Source organism: Astyanax mexicanus, chromosome 9 (genome assembly GCF_023375975.1).
Source record: "Astyanax mexicanus isolate ESR-SI-001 chromosome 9, AstMex3_surface, whole genome shotgun sequence".
NCBI classification, from domain to species: domain Eukaryota; kingdom Metazoa; phylum Chordata; class Actinopteri; order Characiformes; family Acestrorhamphidae; genus Astyanax; species Astyanax mexicanus.
In genome coordinates this window covers 35,529,096-35,549,591 of record NC_064416.1, presented here as the reverse complement: position 1 = coordinate 35,549,591, position 20,496 = coordinate 35,529,096, and the positions used below count along the sequence as shown (strand labels likewise).

Sequence of the window (20,496 nt, the reverse complement as noted above, 5' to 3'; positions counted from 1 at the left end):
GCACTGAAATCCTCCTGCTCTCACACACACACACACACATACACACATATACACACACACTGACTCCCTGAGACCCACACTGAGACACACAGTCCCCTATCCGTGACCCGGCTCCACTCATGTGTTTCATTCTTACACACGTTTTTATTTTCCATCCACACAATCATTTTCTCCCTCTCCCACACACACACACACACACAATATCTACCATCACACAGCCAGTGTTTCTCACACACACTAAATCACAACATGGTGGCCTTGGTCATAGTCAGCAAAGAATGCATTGTGTGCCACCAGCCCAGTCTCTGTTGTTTATAATTGTTTTAAGTGTTTTTCCCCTTTACTGATACTCAAGTTCCCACTTTAGGCAAAAGAGTTCCATTTCTGAAGAAGGTCAGCATTAAAGGGACCGTATCCAACACTTTTTGCTGTTTATGGTACTGTGCCTTTATGATCATATATATATATATATATATATATATATATATAAAATGTGATATAATTCACAATAATTGTTATGTGTCAAGAATTGTGTCAGAATATACTGGTAGAAATGCTCCAAATGACTGGAAGGAAAAATTATGCATTTTTAAATACCTATTTTTTTCTTTCTCCAGTAAATTTTTTTTTTTTGAGATAATAGGTTTCTGCTCAGCAGTGATGGTATGTAGTCTACCCTGTTGTTCCCTTATTCTGAAAGCAGTTAAAAGCATAATGTCAGTGTTAAACTAGGCAGTGCTACTTCTGTATGCTTAACACGTGGATAGATGTACTATATATATATATATATATATATATATATATATATATATATATATATATATATATATATATATATATATATTTACAGAAACCTTGTATGTCCATTTTTCTGTGTTTCACTCTTTGAGGTAATGCAAATTTGGCAGTTGTTCTTTATATTGAGTCATGATTCCATGATGAATGGACCAATTTAAAAGCTCCAAAATGATGTGGAATGAAATCTTTATTCTATTCATTTTCATCAAAACCATTCTCTGTAAAAAAAAAAAAAAAAAAACTGCTTGATGCTTTTTGTGTTGTGTGTGTGTGTGTGTGTGTGTGTGTGTGTGTGTGCGTGTGCGTGTGTGTGTAGTTAGAGGCCTGTGCGCAGCAGGAGCAGGCTGAGCGAGAGAGGCTCCTGCATCAGAGAGAGAGAGAGTGGAGGAGAGACACTGTGCTAAAGCTTGACACTGAGAGACAAAAACACCAACAGCTCATCACCAAGTACCAAACTGAATACCAGCAGCTGCAGGAGCAGGTAACACACACACTCATACACACACAAAATAATGCAAAGAAAACAAGTTCATATTCATAATGTTTTAAGAGTTCAGAAATCAATATTTGATGGAATAACCCAGTTTTTTTAATCACAGTTTTCATGCATCTTGGTATGTTCTCCTCCACCAGTCTAACACACTGCTTTTGGATAACTGTATGCCACTCCTGATGCAAAATTCAAGCAGTTCAGCTTGGTTTGATGGCTTGTGATCACCCATCTTTCTCTTGATTATAATTCCAGAGGTTTTTAGTTTGGTAATATCCAAGAAATCCATTATTTTTAAGTGTTCTCTTTTTTTTCCAGAGATGTAAAGGGTATTAAAAAGAGTTTATAATTTTTGTCAAATTAACTGAGTCTACTGTCCCGGGAAGAAGTGCATTTTTGGAGCATTGCTGTGAGGATTAAATTATATTCAGTCTCAAAATGTTAGATGATCACCTCCCTATCTCATCCTCAGCTCCCAAGTACTGGATGGAACTCCTTCATTCCAAAGAACACAGTTCCACTACTTTATTCCTATTTAATAGGCAGTATTTCTGTACAGTGACTATACCAAACTATACAAACTGTGTGCATTAATGCTTGTGAGCATCTCTCTATCTCTCTTTCTCTCTCTTTGCTCAGCTACCTGTTCTGGTGCAATCTGCAGTGCACGAGCTAGAGGTAAAGGTGTCAGCTCTGGAGGTAAAGGTGCGTGAGCGAGAAGAGGAGGTGCAGCAGGTCCGAAAGGATGCCCAGCGTAACATACATGAGCACCAGCAGGGAGCGCTTGAGCTGCAGCAGACCTTAAGAGACTTCCAGCAGCTAGGAAACGAGACCTCAGCCCTGCAAGAAGAGGTAGGACACACAAACACACAAACAAACATGTAGAATAATCTATTTAGCTACTTTATGATGTATAAAGGTGCCCTGCTGCTGGTCACCATCACTATAATTTCCCAAAAAAGATGTGAAAGTGTCTAATCTTACACTAGTAAAAAAAAACAGGGGTTACTCTTAAGAAAAAACATTTTTTTCTGGAGATCGCTGGTTCAAATCCCGGTTATGCATATTGCCATCAGCTGCCAGAGCCCTGAGAGAGCACAATCGGCCTTGCTCTTTCTGGGTGAGTAGATGGTGCTCTCTTCCCACATCTCTCCAAAAGGGTGATGTCACTCAGGACAAGGCGTATGTAAGCTAATGTGTCGGAACCGAGTCCCTGCTTTTTTCTCCATTTGCATAAACTGCACAAATCCTGTGTTTACCTTGTGTGGTTACCTCCTGTGGTTACAATACAATCAAACTCTGGGTTATTATTAAATGGAACAATGATTAAATACAAAGTTTAGTTTGTTTACAGGTGAATTTTAAACCCTCAGTCTAATGATTGAAACATTTTTACCATTTTTACTTACCCAGGTTTAGTGACTTTCCTTAACTTCCTTCACTTTCACTTTTTAGTGAGGTCATCAACTCCAGTGAGAAAAAAAACAACAATCCTGTGTTTAATATCCAACCTTTTTTCAGAGAGCGACTCAAATTAAGAGAGCGCCCCCATCCTGTGGCCATCCTAACTGCAAATGAATTAATAAGCTATTTTTGCCTGTTACTATAGAGACAGAAACTTGACACGTCGGACTCGTCATCGGATTTCTGAAATATCATCCTCGTTTGAATATATTGTTAAAAGGTTTTAACACTGTGGTATACAGTATTACCTTTATATTGCCCAACTCTAATAGAGCTTCATTGAGTACTGCACAAATCTAACTTTTGACTTCACTGTTCAATTACTTGTGGAAGGTACTGTGTGACCACTGCCTCAGTGCACTGTGTTCCAGCATGTGTTCAGCGTGACAGCAGAAGGATCTGATACCGGCAGGAGCTCTACCTCAGAGGATATTACAGTCAGAGTGTAGTTTAACCCAGCACTGCCACTGCATCAGCACACACACACTGATCAGACAATGAGAGAGAGAAAACGAAGAGCACGTCAGGACAAACTGACACAGACTCACACACAGACACAGGACAAACTGACACAGACTCACACACAGACACAGGACAAACTGACACACACTCTCACACAGACACAGGACAAACTGACACAGACTCACACACAGACACAGGACAAACTGACACACACTCTCACACAGACACAGGACAAACCGACACACACTCACACACAGACACAGGACAAACTGACACACACTCTCACACAGACACAGGACAAACCGACACACACTCACACACAGACACAGGACAAACTGACACAGACTCAGACACAGGACAAACTGACACAGACTCACACACAGACACAGGACAAACTGACACAGACTCACACACAGACACAGGACAAACTGACACACACTCACACACAGACACAGGACAAACTGACACACACTCACACACAGACACAGGACAAACTGACACAGAATTACACACAGACACAGGACAAACTGACACACACTCACACACATACACAGGACAAACTGACACAGACTCACACACAGACACAGGACAAACTGACACACACTCTCACACAGACACAGGACAAACTGACACAGACTCACACACAGACACAGGACAAACTGACACACACTCACACACAGACACAGGACAAACTGACACAGAATTACACACAGACACAGGACAAACTGACACAGACTCACACACAGACACAGGACAAACTGACACACACTCTCACACAGACACAGGACAAACCGACACACACTCACACACAGACACAGGACAAACTGACGCAGACTCACACACAGACACAGGACAAACTGACACAGAATTACACACATACACAGGACAAACTGACACAGACTCACACACAGACACAGGACAAACTGACACACACTCTCACACAGACACAGGACAAACTGACACAGACTTAAGGCCTCGGCATACTTCATGCGGAGACGACGCTCGCGTGGCTCTAGCGAACAATGTGACGTAATTGCGGAGAAAACGAACAGACGCGGACGTCGCACAGGGGCTTCGTTCCCCGTGTCGTGCACATGGAAGCTGGGCGAACTCCACGGCCGAAGACACAACGCGACAAAGGCTATGATTGGTCGTTAAAAAAGAGGCGTGCCAAGAAAACAAACATGGACGATTTTGAAGAAATCTTCTAGGGTATGTTTATACACCTCGAGTATTTCACACGTTGCCATACCGGAACTTGTTTAGACAGAGCGCGATGGTTTTCCGGTAGTCATGAAACTAAGCGTTACTAACGTAACAGCACCACCTGCAGTTGTGGAGCATGCGAGACAGGCAAAGCGAAGCCGCAGAAAGTATGCCAGCTCGAAAGCTCGCGAAAGCGCGCTTGACTTCGTGCAATGCTCACGAAATTTGTTTCGCTGGAAGTATGCCGAGGCCTTTACACACAGACACAGGACAGAATAGAACACTGGCCGGTCTGCTAAGCTCATTCACACTCTTCATTTCCAAACTGCACTCTGCTGAAGATAGAGAGCAATGGCTAGATCAAATGGGCAACTTGAATTGTGCATTAATGTAATATATCCTGTTCTATGAACAGTATGGGCATATAATCCCACTACTGACCCCCCTCAACACCCGAGGGCACCTGAGCCACCGACACTCATCCTGGAGATTAAACCAGGTCCCATTCCCACAACCACAAGTTTACAGAGATTTTATTTGCTGTTTGACAATGTGTTCCCATATACAACCGGCTGTTTGTGAATGTAACTGTTCACATACTTGCCTGTTTGCCACACGAGATACTGGAGACTTGCCACAGCAGCAAGGAGACATCATATACAGCGCTGGACAAAAAACTAAGAGACTATTTCAGTTTCTGAATCAGTGTTTTTGATATTTTTTGCTATTTTTATTTGTTTTTGCTTTTTATAGGTATATATTTGAGGAAAATGAACACTGTTCTCCTCCACCAGTCTTACACACTGCTTTTGGATAACTTTATGTCACCCCTGGTGCACAAATTCAAGCAGTTCAGTTTGGTTTGATTTTTCTGTTCATCCATCTTTCTTTCTTGGTTAAATGCCATATTTTACATTTTGTAAAATAAAAAAAAACTCATCATTTTTAAGTGGGCTCTTATTTTTTCCAGAGCTGTAGATGGAGGCAGCCTATCTTGCACCCTTTAGTTTGTCCTGTGTCTGTGTGTGAGTGTGTGTCAGTTTGTCCTTTGTCTGTGTGAGTTTTTAAAATGATGTGACTGTTTTTAAGTGACTGTTAAATGTTACACTGTGTAAAATATGTAATATAAAAAAAGCCTTTAATATATATATATATATATATATATATATTAAACGACTGGCAGATTCTGTTATTACTGATGATGAGTCCAACTTCTAAGGGTTAAGGGAGCATTAGGGTGGGGTGGTGAGAGTTTGGGTGGATTGGGTCGGGATGGTAAACTTTAAGCCTTGCGGGAGCTGAATCATATCTGTGAGAGAGAGAAAATGAGTGAACAGACAGGTGTAAGAGAGAGAGAGAAAGAAGCAGGCAGCTGAATGAGAGAGAGCAGACAACTAAAAGAAAAAGCAAGCGAGAGAGAAAATGAGAGAAAGCATACATATGTAAGAGAGGGAGAAAGAGAAGCAGATGAATGAGAGAGAGAGACAGAGAGAGAGAGAGTAGACAGATTGTAGAGAGGGGAGATAGAGTAAGAGAGAGAGAGAGAGAGAGAGAGAGAGAGCAGACAAGTGAGAGAAAAAGAGAAAGAAAATGAGAGAAAGCATAAATACAAAAGAGAGGTAGAGTGAGAGGGAGACCGCTGAATGAGAGAGAGAGAGTAGACATATTAGAGAGAGGGAGAGAGAGAGCAGACAAGTGAGAGAAAAAGAGAGAAAGCATACATATGTAAGAGAGGTAGAGAGAGAGCAGCAGACAGCTAAAGTAGAGAGAGAGAGAGACAGAAAGAAAATGAGAGAGAGAGAATAGACAGATTAGAGAGAGGGAAGACTAAGAGAGAGAGAGAGAGCAGATAAGTGAGAGAAAAAGAGAAAGAAAATGAGAGAAAGCATAAATACAAAAGAGAGGTAGAGTGAGAGGGAGACTGAATGAGAGAGAGAGAGACAGGGAAAGAAAATGAGAGAGAGAGTAGACAGATTAGAGAGAGGGGGAGAGAGTAAGAGAGAAAGCAGACAAGTGAGAGAAAAAGAGAAAGAAAATGAGAGAAAGCATACATATGTAAGAGAGGGAGAGAGAAAGAAAATGAGAGAGAGAATAGACAGATTAGAGAGAGGGAAGAGAGAGTAAGAGAGGGGGAAAGAGCAGACAAGTGAGAGAGAAAGAGAAAGAAAATAAGAGAAAGCATACAAACAAAAGAGAGAGAGAGTGAGGTAGAGTGAATGAGAGAGAGAGAGAGAGAGAGAGAGAGAGAGAACAAAAAAAATAGAAGAGCAGAGAGCAAGGGGGAGAGGGCAGCAAACAGCTGTAAGAGGAGAAGTTTTTTGTGAGAGCAAGAGAAAAAAAAGAGCGAGACAGCTGAGCGACTGTCGTGACTCTAACCACAGACTGCCCCCTGGAGATATAGGCATGCGTGTCAGTGCAGAATTGCCTCAAACAGACTTATCTCTCTCTCTCTTTCTCCCTCTTTCTCTCTTGCTCTCTCTCACTCACAGAGCAGCAGCAATCCCAGTAACCTAATCCCCAATCCCAGTCTCTCCCACCATTACCCACCGATGCGCCTCTCCAGTTCATGTAGTCGTGGCGTAAATTTTACAGCTCATGCACTTCTTCATACCAACCTTAGCACATGCAGGCCTCATCCCTCGCTCACTCTCAGTCTCTCTCTCACTCACTCTATCTCTCCTTACACAGATAAATGTCTATTTCCCTCCCTTTTAAGGCTACATGAAAGCTACCGAAGATCTGACCGTGACATTAAACCAGTGCCTGAAGATATTTCATGTTTCATCCTTTAGAAGAGATCTGTGTCCATCTATCTCTCGCTCTTTGTATCTCTCTCTCTCTCTCTTCATCTCTCTCCCACTCTTTCTGCCTTTGTCTTTTTTCAGTCCTGCTTTTTTAATCCTCCTCTGCTGGTTTCAGAAGCGTGTTAGATGGCTCAGGTTTGGCGTGTGAAGTCTGGGAGTGCCTGAGAGAGAGGAGGCCAGGAGCAGGTTTCTGTCTGAACCTTGAGAGCTCAGCTTCATTTCTCTGGCTCTTGATGTCTGTGCAGGTATACAGAGTACGATTTGCTTTGAAATGAGCCACAGGCAGCCAAGAATTCCACCGTAAGCTCCTCTCCTGGCTCTGGTATTAGATCTGACTCTGACGGTCTGCTTCTCAACCCATCTCAACTCGTCTCAACTCAGCGGCTGTCATTCCATATGATCTGTTTTGGGGTAGTTGTTACTGTTTAGTTTTAATAAGAAGAAAGACATGGCAGAATTTCAGTTTATATTATGCTGAATATCAATTTTGTGTCCCGTTACTTTTGCCATTGTTTCATGGAAGCTAAAGACTCTTTTGTACCCCTTGAAATCCTCTCTCTAAGAATTGGGACAACCCTTCAAGCACCCAATACAGATATATAGCAGTGGAGCTCTAAAGTTCAGCAACCTAGCTGCTGCTTAAGGTTAATCCCTCTTTGATGGGATGATAAAATGAGTATTTATTAGCTTACATTTTATTTATTTTCCCATTCAATGAACTACTAGCAATTGTTTTATGCTTGTTATGAAGACAATAGCCCAAACCATTTGAAACTACACATTAAATTATGGTAACAATGTGGTTTTCATAATTTTTAACAAGAAAAATACAAAGATTTCTGAGTTTCTTTGGCTGCCTATTGTGCTGCTATCTTGCCAGTGATTTTCATAGCCCTCTGTTTTAAGAGGGCTAAAAAAAATTTTAGCCCTACAATTTCCTTCTTTGTTAGACGTGCACATGCAAAACAGAGGAGTAGGGATAAGGGATGAAACGGGATTGGGCCTAGGAATGTCTGTCTATCTGTTTGCACCAATGACTGTATTTAAGAATGTACAACATGGTTGTCCCTTAAGTTCTGTATCTATTGTATCTATTGTACAGAAATAAAGCCAAAATCACATCTCATCAAACCACCAGAATCTGCACAGTAGAGACCACTTACTCAAATTTCCTTTGGATTGATATTAATATCACTTATCACTTTTGGAGAACCTTTTGTTGTACAAACTTACTCAAACACCTATACAGAGAGAAAAACTTGCTGTTCTTACTGTATATCAGATGATTTTGTCCAGACTATGTTAGCTTGTTATGCTAACTGGCTAGTGTTAGCTAGCAATATGTACACACTATGGCTCTTTGGCAGTGTTACACCACTGCAGTGCTCCTAGTAGTATGGAGATATATGAAAAATGCATACCAGACATAAAATTAAAACCAGTGTACCGGATAAACCAGTATACCACACAACACCAGTTCAAACCTTGTCCAGTCTCACATAAGTAGATATGAAACAAAGCATTTATGGATGGGGGGCAAGTAAAGTTCAGTTACACACACCAGACTGTGCCCCTGTGTGCCCGTTCCAGTGGCAGTGCCAGGGTAGCGCTGAGCTATATGAGGTGACAGGGGGCAGGAAGAGGCTGCACTGCAGGATTCACCATCTCTCCACCACTGTGTTGTGACTGGCTGCTTCTGATGCCCAGTGACTCCGTTGGTGTGTGTGTATGTGTGTGTGTGGGTACACACAGTACACCAGAAGTGAAGAAAAGGTCAGCGTGTCTACAGAGATGCCCTCACAGAGTTCAACCTTTACCAACACACACACACAATACACACACACACACACACAACACACACTAGTGTATGCTTAGTTAAGCGTGAGCAGATCTGTATGTGTGTGTGTGCAAGTGTTTGTGTGTTTGTTGGGTTTCAGGATTAAATCAGTTGAAAGGAAAACATCATTGTTTGTTCATAACAGTGGAAATAATGTTGGACTGTGGTCAGCAGGAGCGTGTTTTTCGTGGTTTTAGCTCAAGTCACAAAAACCAAGGGAAATATCACTGTTTAATAAAGCATGGACATATTATTAAAGTTTAAAAAATATATATACAGCTCTGGAAAAAAAAGAAAAATAAGAGACCACTTCAGTTTTTGAATCAGTTTCTTTGATTTTGCTATTTATAGGTATATGTTTAAGTAAAATAAACATTGCTGTTATATTCTATGAAGTACGGACAACACTTCTCCCAAATTCCAAATAAAAAATAATGTCATTAAGAGCATTTATTTGCAGAAAATGAGAAATGAATGAATTAACAAAAAAGATGCAGAGCTTTCAGACCTCAAATAATGCAAAGAAAACAAGTTCAAATTTATAGTTTCAAGTTTTAAGAGTTCAGAAATCAATATTTGGTGGAATAAACCTGTTTTTTAATCACAGATTTCATGCATCTTGGCATGCTCTCCTTCACCAGTCTTACACACTGCTTTTGGATAAGTTTATGCCACTCCTGGTGTAAAAAATCAAGCAGTTCAGCTTGGTTTGATGGCTTGTGATCATCCATCTTCCTCTTGATTATATTCTAGATTCTAGTAAAATCAAAGAAACTCATAATTTTTAAGTGGTCTTATTTTTAATCACAGTTTTCATGTATCTTGGCATGTTCTTCTCCACCAGTCTTACACACTGCTTTTGGATCACTTTATGCGTTTACTCCTGGTGCAAAATGTCAAGTAGTTCAGTTCAGTTTGATGGCGTGTGACCATCACCTCTTGATTATATTCCAGAGGTTTTTAATTTGGTAAAACCAAAGAAAAACATTATTTTTAGGTGATCTCTTTATTTATTTTTTTTCAGAGTGGTATCTGTCTAGCCTGTATATTGAAAATGAAATAGCTAAAACAGAAACTCAAAATTGTTTTGTGAAGTTATGAAAAACAGTGCACTTAGATTAATTAAAATAATACGAACTAATATTATGTCCCATGAATAAGTCTGTCACTATAAACATTTGTACCATTCTGAAGGCATGTGCACTGTCCCTAGGAAAGGACTGTCCCATTCTGTAGGCACCATATTTTACCCCAATTCTAAAGGCAGCAAGACATACGTCCATTTTTAATTAAAAGTGAGGCTGTGATGGGAGGAACTGGAAGTAAAACCACACTCAACAATGGCGTGGACCACAAATCCTCCGCTATTACCGCGTTTTACCATGAACAATGGAGAAAAATGGCCTGAAGATGGATGTTGAATACCAAGAGCAGATGTATTAAAAGTATACAGCAAAAAATGTAATGTTTTAGCCACCATTAGCTAACCTACACCCCACAAAATGTCTCAGATTCTCACTGATATAGCCTGGACTTGCACACATGACCAGAATGCACTAGTAATGAATCACACAACCGCACAGGTGTCACCTAGCAGTTATGGATGAATGCTAAGACACGTCTCACCGTATTCCTTTAGCCTAAAGTGATGTTCTGCTGGATCCAGATGTGAGAGCAGCTGGAAAGGAGTTTAGAAGTTTTTCTTTTTGCCTTCCACTGCTGGGTTAGTTGTTTTCAAGCTTTGGGCTGTATTGCAGTGCTGCAATTCCTGAGTGTGGCCACATGGAGGTGCAGTTTTTCACTCAGTGTGCAGACAGTAATGGTCTCAATGTGGCACACACATGTCTGCGGGCTTGGCTGTGTGAGAGGGGCCTACAATAACGTTGAGTGGGTTTTGTATGTGTGTGTGTGTGTGTGTGTACATAGGGTGTTCCTGTGAATGGGGGTTGAGCTGATGAAATTGTTTCTGTGTGTGTATTTTGGATACGTCTGATGTCTGATGTGTGGGTGTGAGAAGACCACAAGGAGACTGTTTCTTGACCCCTCTAAAGAAAATTGTGGATATATACATATGTGTGTGTGTGAGAGAGAGAGAGAGAGAGAGAGAGAGAGAGAGAGTATCTCGCACGGCAGCTCCGAGCTGCTCTGGAATAGTTCCAGCAGGGCGCTAACAGTGCTGAGAGCCACAGAGACACAGGAGCATCTGACTTAACACACAAACACTCCACCCCTAATTAATCAGATCATGCTGATCAGGCCATGAGGAGAGTCGACTAACACGCAAACCCACTGCACCCAGGATGCCACATCTGCCCGCTTCTTTTACTGTACTTCACACTGCAGTATGTAAGCTGTTCATTATTAGCATTTATAGGAGACATATTTGAATATTTTTCCCACTACACGCTGGCATGCCAAATGACGTGATGCTACTTTCTGTCCCATGACATTTGCCAGTACACACGTGGCAATGTGGATCAAGGAAAGTTAAATGATTTTAACTTCAGAAATGTAATGTCCCATCCATCTGACACTCCCAATTAGACTTTGTTCCAACTCTTATAATTCACGTCACCTTGTCATGAGCACACTGGTCAACTTTTTTGTTTTCAAATCCCGGACATGCTTCTTGCCATCAGCTGCCAGAGCCCTGAGAAAGCACAATTGGCTTTGCTCTCTCTGGATGGGTAGATGACCCTCTCTCCCCACATCACTCCAAAGGGTGATGTCCGCATCTGTGAGCTGATGTATTGGAACCGAGTCGCTGCAATCTGAAATGTAAAAGAAAACAGATACCTATGAGCGGGAGGTCGCAGGTTCGAACCCCCGCTCAGGCAGCTTTGCTATCAAGCTGCCGGCGCTCAGAGGGAGCACAATTGGCCCTGCTCCCTCTGGGTGGGTAGATGGTGCTCTCTCCCCACATCACTCCTACGGTGATGTCTGCAGCACAGGGCGTCTGTGAGCTGTTGTTTTGGAATCGTGTCACTGCGCTTTCCTCCATATGTGCTGTGATGCTGCTCAGCAATGCTGCATCAGCAGCAGCTCGAAAAGAGGCAGTAGCTGACTTCACATGTATCTGAAGAGGAGGAAGCATGTGCTAGTCTTCACCCTCCTGGTGTGTTGGGGCATTACTAGTGATAGGGGGAGTCCTAGTGAGTGGGTTGGGTAATTGGCCATGTAAATTGGGGAGAAAATGGGCACAAATTTGTAATAAAATTATATATAAAGAAGAAAAACAGATACGATTTTAACTTAGTGTAACCTTTACACCAACTCACTTCACACCTTTTGCCTTCCGTGTTATGTAAATGGGCCAAAAAATGTCATAGCTTTTATGCAGGTCCATTTTTCAGTTTATATACTGTATATGCTTTCTCCTCCTTTTATCTGCTATTTTTTTTCCTCTTGGGAAGGGAACACTCATCAGCTAGATTTTTATTTATTTTATTTAGTCTTTATTTAACCAGGTCAGTCCCATTGAGACACAATGATCTCTTTTCCAAGAGAAGCCTGGCCAAAACAGCCACCTAAACTTAAAACAGACAGCACACAATTACACCAGTCAAACAACAATGCACAAATACAGTCTGGTTGGATCAGTAGGGTTAACTAGGTAGAGAGAGGCTAGTCCATGGTTCTTTGTGGAACATAAACAGACTGGGATGCACCAAGACTTAAACAAATAGCTAGTAAAAGAGATGTGTTATGTGTACCATTTATATCAGTCTACAAACCAATGAGAATCAAGTATATGAAGATTCCAGCCATATAGAAGCTGAAGACAGGATGTAGGAAATTCTTTTTTGTCCGATTAGTTGCTAAACTTCAGTGTTAAACCAGAACTAACTGGACTGAATGTTCTCTATACAATGTTACAAACACATGAACCTTTACGTGGACTCTGGGTTTGACTTTTAGGTTTGAAATTGCCCATAGATTCCTAATGTTCAGTTTATCTCAAAGACCAACAAACTTTCTCTCTCTCTGTCTGTAGAACGCCCTGCTGCAGGAGACGGTGAGGCGTGAGTGTGAGGAGAGAGCTGAGCTCACAGCTGCCCTGACCCTGGCCAGAGAGCAGCTGCTAGGGCTCAGGAGGACAGTGACCGACCCCCAGAGCCTTACTCAGCCCTCCCTCCCCAGCCTGAGTCATCCAGCTGTCAGAGACACGGTCGGCGGGGGCAAAAGCACAGCGTCCTGGCATGGACCCTCCTCTAAAACACACACCCTGCCCAGACTCCACACAGACAGAGGCTTCTCAGTCAGCGAGGCACGGCAGCGGGTCAGCGTGGCCATGGGCAGGAAGAACAAGCGCTGAGGCTCAAGAGGTGCCATTTATCAGGGACAGCGCAACATCTCTCAATAGTGAAGTTTCGCCCATTCAAATACTGTACGTTTCATAGGCAGAACAACCCTGCCCATTATTCATCTATTTTTTCTCCTCTAAAGTGTATTCTCCAGTGAGGGAGCAGATAAACTGCAACTTATTAACACCATGCCTGATTCCATGTGTGGGCTACTAATGTTGCATTAAATTTCTTTAATGCAACATTAGTGTTTAAAAAATTGATGGGCTTTTGGATTGTAGAAAGCATTGACTGTAAAAAACTTGGATGCCGTGACTCCAGTTCAGTCTGCATAGTAGAGAGCAGAATGTGTCTCAGACTGCCTTCATTGAACAGCAAATTTTTCAACAGAAAAATGCAGTTCATGTAAGTTCCACGCTGTTCCATAAAATGAACAGAAAGGGTGCTGTGTGGGTTCTGCAGACAACCAATCTCTTTCAGCCAAGGCTGTCAATCACGTCTTTCCTAAGCGTAGCATAGGGCTGCACGATATATCGTTTAAGAATCGCCATCGCGATGTGCACATTCACAATAGTCACATTGCAGGACGATGTGACTATTGTGCGGTGCAGGAGTAACCGCATGGCCTCCATCCACATGGTTGGGCACGTGCTTGTAAACATGGGCATGTGTTGAAAGCTGTGCACCTCAGTCCAGCAGTTTTGTGCAGATATTTCCAGTTACAGCTGTATTCACATATTTATTTTATCTTTTTAAAAATCCATTTAAATGCCTGATTTAAGGGCTGATTACTGCTGTTTTGTTTTCCTCGGGTTTTGAGTGCTCAGCGCTGACTCAGCTCTTGATCGGTCGCGCGGTTGGGTGTGGGGCTTGTGACATCATGGGTCCTTCATTGTTTAATATCATGATATATATTGCAGAAAAAATTTAATTTGTTTTCAATATCGTGCAGCACTAGTTTGGCCCACCTTCTCAAGATGTAGAAGAATAAGGCGTAAAAACTGGTTTCTTGGGGTAAAATTAAAATATGGTAATATTAGCAGAGATACTGGAGATAGACACTTTAGAGGAGAAAAATGAGTGGGGGCTATTTTTTATTAAACCATACGGGGATGGGCAGTTATCATACTGCAACCAGCCAGCAGAGGCACTAGACCTGTAGTGGCACTTTCCATGCTTATATACAGTCGTTTGCAGAAAGCATCACTCACAAGAATTTAACACACACACACTCACACACTCACACACACTCATACATAGGCAAAGAGGGCATCCATCTGGAGCTGTCTCAAATGCACACACACACTGAAGTATGCACGCATACTCTCTGTCTCTCAGAGGAACAGGAAAGAGAGAGCGTGACAACTGATCCCAAGCCACACACACATCTAAACACTCCCCACCTCCCTTGGTACACAAATGCGCTCATTAATACACACACATGCACACACACACACACACACACACTTACACGGACAAACAACAGCCTTCTACAAGGTCTTTCTTTTTTCACACACTCTCCCCCGACACACACTCGCACATAACTAGGAGACCAAAGGTCTGTCTCACGCACACACACAAACATACACACTCTCCCAACCGCTGCCTCCCACAACCAACACACAAGCCTGGAGCTGTCACGCAGTCACACACATACACACAGAAAGAGAGAGATATGGTACAGTATTTACAGGGACTGTGCTAAAAAAGTGTTTGCTGCTGTAACAAATTCTTAGGCCATTTGTTAAAGACTGCATTTATCATGCATTTGTAAAGAATTATGAATTATGGTTGCGTTTCGAATATAAAGCCCAAATATAATGTCCAAATAAAATCTAAAATGCATGAAAAAATTGGTCCTATAATGCATTGGAAATGTTAGTGGAAATAACACGAAATTGTAATGTTATTTATAGAGATCAGAAAATACTGATATACTGAAGTAGCATGATATTCTGCTTTTCAATACTGTATCTATATTTAAAAACACTATCAATGATTTATTAATAGTTTATACAGTGTGTAAAGATTGGTGGCAGTGTTTAATTTTGTTTTGTGTCTGTACCGTTTGGACAAAAAGTAAACTTTGTCAGTCCTGACGACCTAAACCCTGAACTTGTCACTCTGGACTCATGCATTCTAACCGAAACTCTCACACTCTACTCATGTGACACTACAGCGTTCCAGCTCACCAAGCTAATGATTGTTCACACCTGTTTTCCCGTGTATAGATACCCCTCACTTCCTTTGTGTCCTTTCCGAGTATTGATTCTAATTTTCAAGCTTTCATGCAAAGCATTTTCTTGTTTTGTCTTCTGTTACTGATATATTTTGACTTTGCCTTATCCTGCTCCCTGACTTTTGCATTTACAGTGTATGACCCTAGACTGCTTGACCTCTGTTTCTTACGTTGTTTTGTACGCTATTTTACAAGAAAATAGTGGCCTATTTTTTTGCGTTATACTGTCTTTATATGCCTATTTTTTAATCTTGTCTTTAATCCAATACCTTGGTATAGTAAAAGCCCCAAAACCTGCATGCTCTTATTCACAATTAAAATACATATGGCATTTCAGCCAGAACCAATGTCGTCATATCTTTCTCTTTGTTCTGTCTGCCAGAGAATGTTCAGACCCCATAAGTGTATAAATACAAATACATACACTGATGCTCTCACACACCGCCCATTCATCTCTCACACGCACACATTCTCCCCAGCGGTCTCCGTCCGTCTGTTTTGGTTTTTCCTGTGTGATTGACATCAGTCATTCCATGCATGAGCTCTTTCCATGCTGAACCCCTCCTCTCTCTATATATATATCTCTCTCTCTTGCTCTCTTTTCCTTTCTCTCTTGTCCACTCTGCTTTTGCTAAATTTGAAGATGAGCGTGCGGAAAGATCATCATTTTATCATGGAGAACAGCAGCACACATGAGTTGATTTGACTTGAGTTTCTCCATCTGCCCATCACCCTTGTTTTCCCCCATTTCACATTCTTTTGCTCCCTTGTGACCACACTGTAAACCTGGATATGTTGTATTTACTTAAATAATTTGAGACTATTTGTTGCCTCAAATTTTCTTTAATAATGTTTACTGAAAACTTGAGTTAATTAGACTTGAACCTTTTGTAATTATGCCAAGTTAATTTATGTTTTTTATTATATTACTTGCTTTGCACAACAATTCTTCATTCATAATTCATTTAATGGTCATGTAAATAAAATAGTTTTGCATTTAGTTAAATTTGATTTTATTTAGGTCTATTTAAGCAATTTATCAGTCTTTATTAGCAAGCCTCTTCTGTTAGTGGCCATCTTTGCAATATAGTCAGGCACTAATCTCCACTCATAGAAGACCTGACACCTGTCTGTTTGAATGGGGACAGACCAAACTACTCAAAACTGAAGGTCAAATTCAGACTCAAAAGCATAATTTAAATCACTGATAAAATCTGATTAAAACTTCATGAATAGTTTATAGTGTTTGTGGTCTTAATAGTGCACAAAAACGTGATTGTTCGGGTTGTTATTGCTGCTGCCCTTGCTCAGATCTCCTTATATCTGTCTCTTCTCTGCTCTCGCACTTGTGAGACAAATAGTTACAATCATTACCACCCACTGCACTGTCCACTGTGGGAGATAATGTATTCTATGATGTGTTTTAAGAACACACGTGATTAAATGCTAGCACAATTCAGAAATGGAATGTCCTATTCATCATCATTCAGGCCTCACTCCAGCTCGAACTCACTGTATAATTAACATCGCCTTGCCATCAGCACACTAGGCAGTGTCCAGCCTTATTCACAAGTTAAGACCTCACAACCTATACAGGTTTGTGCAATCCCAGGCTGCACTCTGTACTCTGACAATTCAAGGTCAATGTATGTATTGCAATCCCATGACTTTTGGCATATCTGTGGACATGGATTGATTGCATATTTGCTTATATATTGTTTTATTTCTTTGTGTAAATGTTTTTTTCATTGCATTCAACTTTTTACATTTTGAACTGATGCCTTTACACTTTTGATTGTGCATCTGTGCTTGCATGTGTGTCTGTATGTGTGTGTGTGTGTCAGAGAGAATTGTGAGGAAATACCCTTGATCAAAGGGTGTTATTTGCATGGGCACACATCAGCTTCCTGACTGACGTGTGTGTGTGTTTGAGGAAGGTTGTCCCTCCTAGTTAACGTTCCTTATCTCGCCGCCGCGGGCACGCTGCGATGTGCCACCTGCACACGCACACCAACCCGTGACCCAGATGCCGTTCTGACCTTTGACGTTGACTGCTTTCATCCTGGACGGTAGCGTGCGGCGTGTGGCCCCTCTGCACACTTCCTGCCCCCTAGCCTTGCCAGCTCTTCCTCTGTGTATGGGCTTTGATACAGTACGTGTGATTCTGTGCGTGTCACTCAAGTGTTGCCAGAAAGAAAAAGAAGCCCCTCTGCGTGAGTGTGAGTGTGTGTGTGTGTACACTTGTCCTTCTGCCAATCTCAGTCACATTATATTTAGGCCAGTAACAGTATGGGAGGGTCCAGCCAAATAACAGGACTATCTAACAGCAGAAGAGCTAAGGAACAGTATGAATGGCTTGTCTAGCACTGCTAACTATATGGACAAAAGTATTGGGACATCTGTTCATTCATTGTATCTTTCTCAAAAAAATCAAGAATTGGGCGCCGAGTGGTCCAGCGCTACTATGAGCGTGAGGTCGCAGGTTCGAACCCCCACTCATGCAGCTTTGCCATCAAGCGGCCGGCGTTTAGAGGGAGCACAATTGGCCCTGCTTCCTCCGGGTGGGTAGATGGCGCTCTCTCCACATCACTCCTAGGGTGATGTCTGCAGCACAGGGCGTCTGTGAGCTGATGTATCAGAACCGAGCCCCTGTGCTTTCCTCCAAGCACGCTGGCTGCTCGGAAATGCTGCATCAGCAGCAGCTCGAAAAGAGGCGGAGTCTGACTTCACATGTATCAGAGGAGGCATGTGTTAGTCTTCACCCTCCTGGTGTGTTGGGGCATCACTAGTGATAGGGGGAGTCCTAATGAGTGGGTTGGGTAATTGGCTGTGTAAATTGGGGAGAAAAGGGGAAAAACTTGAAATAAAAAATAAAAACATAATAAAAAAAAAAAAAAAAAAAATATATATATATATATATATATATATATATATATATATATATATATATATATATTATAGGTCTCATATTAGTATTAAATATTAAAGGTCTCATTCCATCATTTTTTTTTAATTCATTTTAAAATGTGTAGTTGTGGTCTCTAGTATAAATGAATGCCATTTGAGCCATGTGAGTGCTAAGGTGTTTCTATTTAGCCCTGCTAGCTACTGCAGACAAGAGAGTCTGAGAAACAGTTTCATATGCAGCATGCATATACATGCATGTACAACTCAGAGAGACCTATAGTATTTCACAAAGAACAAGAAAAAGTGGATTTTAGTGGAGTAAAACCTTTAAAAACCATGTATCCTGCTTTTATTGGAGTAACTCTAGGTCCTATTTTATCAGTCTATAGACAAGCCTTCAACGTGCACCGTGCAGCTTGATTTAGGGTGTGTCTGTGTGTCTTTGTTGTCGTAATGACGTGAAAAGTATGCGATGCTTGGCTTAAAATGCTCGCAAGTCAAGTCATACTATGTTATTATTCATAGGTATAAACCATCAGCATGTCAACTTGTCATTCCCTTTAAAGCAGCACTAGGTAGGATTTCCTTGATTTTTGATCTTTTTAAAGAACTAAAATTACAGCTTGAAACTCACTGCAGCGCTGCATTGAGGTGTAATAGGAGGAATAGTGGTGCTCTCGTGTCTGTGCCGGAGCTCCTCTGAGCTCAAACTAGACTCTGTAAGTTTTCCGAGGTGGCCGCGACCAACGCTCGCAAGAACTGCAACCTGCTTTCCGACCGTTAGTTCTAACAGTTCTACTGGTCATTCTTTACAAACTAACATACAGACACTCTGGCAGAAGCTGGAAAGAGAGTGAATATGTCTGTGAAAGCCAGAAAACGAGAAAGAGAAACTAATCCACCTGAAACATTTATTACACTCTACAACTGTAGGTGGAGCCCACAAGCACAAAATCTCAATCCTACCTAGTGGAGCTTTAATGGCAGATGTGCTCTGGCGGATTGAATTTTTAACCGTGCAACACTTCTGCACCTCTTAGTGTAGAAAATTGACCTTTGCGTTCATGCTGAGAAGGTGCCGAGCAGGTAATTTACAGGAAAAGCAATGATATCAGTTTTTGATGTCTGTATAGGTTCATAGAGAACATAAACTAAACAAACTAATGAGAGTACTAACAAGAAGTACTAATGATATAAACAAACAGGGAGTAAATAAACAAAGAAACAAAACAGAGCTAAGAACATAAACAAGGAATAAACAAGAAACTAGAAGCTACCAAGAATAACCGAGAAATAAACAAAACTAAACAGGGCAGGGATATATACAAGAGAAACAACAAGAAGCAAAACACTAAGCAGGGAACTAGGGAGCAAGGAAATAAACAAGAAACAAACGTGAAGATAAACACTGAACTAAAAGAGGCAAGGAACTAGAACTAGAGATACAAAAAAATCGCTGGGAGACAAAACAACATGGGAAGGTGCAAAGACCGACGAAGGACAAGAGACAAAGGAAGGCTTTATAGCACACAAGGGAAGTGGAAACACCTGGGGCTAGGGGGCGGAGCTACAAATTGACACAGGTGGAAAAGTACTGAGACAGAACACAGGGGCACAGGTCACGTGGGACACACACAGAGACATGAGACAAGGCTAAGACGTGACAACTGCACTGTCCACTTTGGGTAGTAATGCCTTCTATGACATATTTCTGTGGTACACGTGACACTGTGGATTAAGGAACATAACATAAGGAATGTTCCACCATCATAATCAATTTATTTAAAAGAAAGCTACGCCAAAGGTAACTCGAGACCAGTATCCAGTACAGAAATCACTGTTTTCAAACAAACAGTTTGTCTAATTACTGTACAGAGGTATTGCCAATAGAATAGGACTACTGCCAGACGAGGTGTGGGCTAGATGAGTAAATACATTGAGCAATCCCCCATGCATTGAGCTTTGAGAGCATGGGGTGACAATCA

General features: G+C 41.5%; 1 protein-coding gene across 1 annotated transcript in view; it reads left to right on the top strand.

Annotated features, from left to right (window-relative positions):
* The window catches only part of lekr1 (leucine, glutamate and lysine rich 1), a 156,180-nt gene extending 140,233 nt beyond the window's left edge, over positions 1-15,947 (top strand). Inside the window, exons 11-13 of the mRNA XM_022679792.2 lie at positions 1,115-1,279; positions 1,928-2,140; positions 13,056-15,947. Of these exons, the coding sequence (XP_022535513.2) occupies positions 1,115-1,279; positions 1,928-2,140; positions 13,056-13,376 (699 nt within the window). The 3' untranslated portion in view covers positions 13,377-15,947. The remainder of the gene's footprint in view (positions 1-1,114; positions 1,280-1,927; positions 2,141-13,055) is intronic.
* The last annotated feature ends 4,549 nt before the right edge of the window (positions 15,948-20,496 follow it).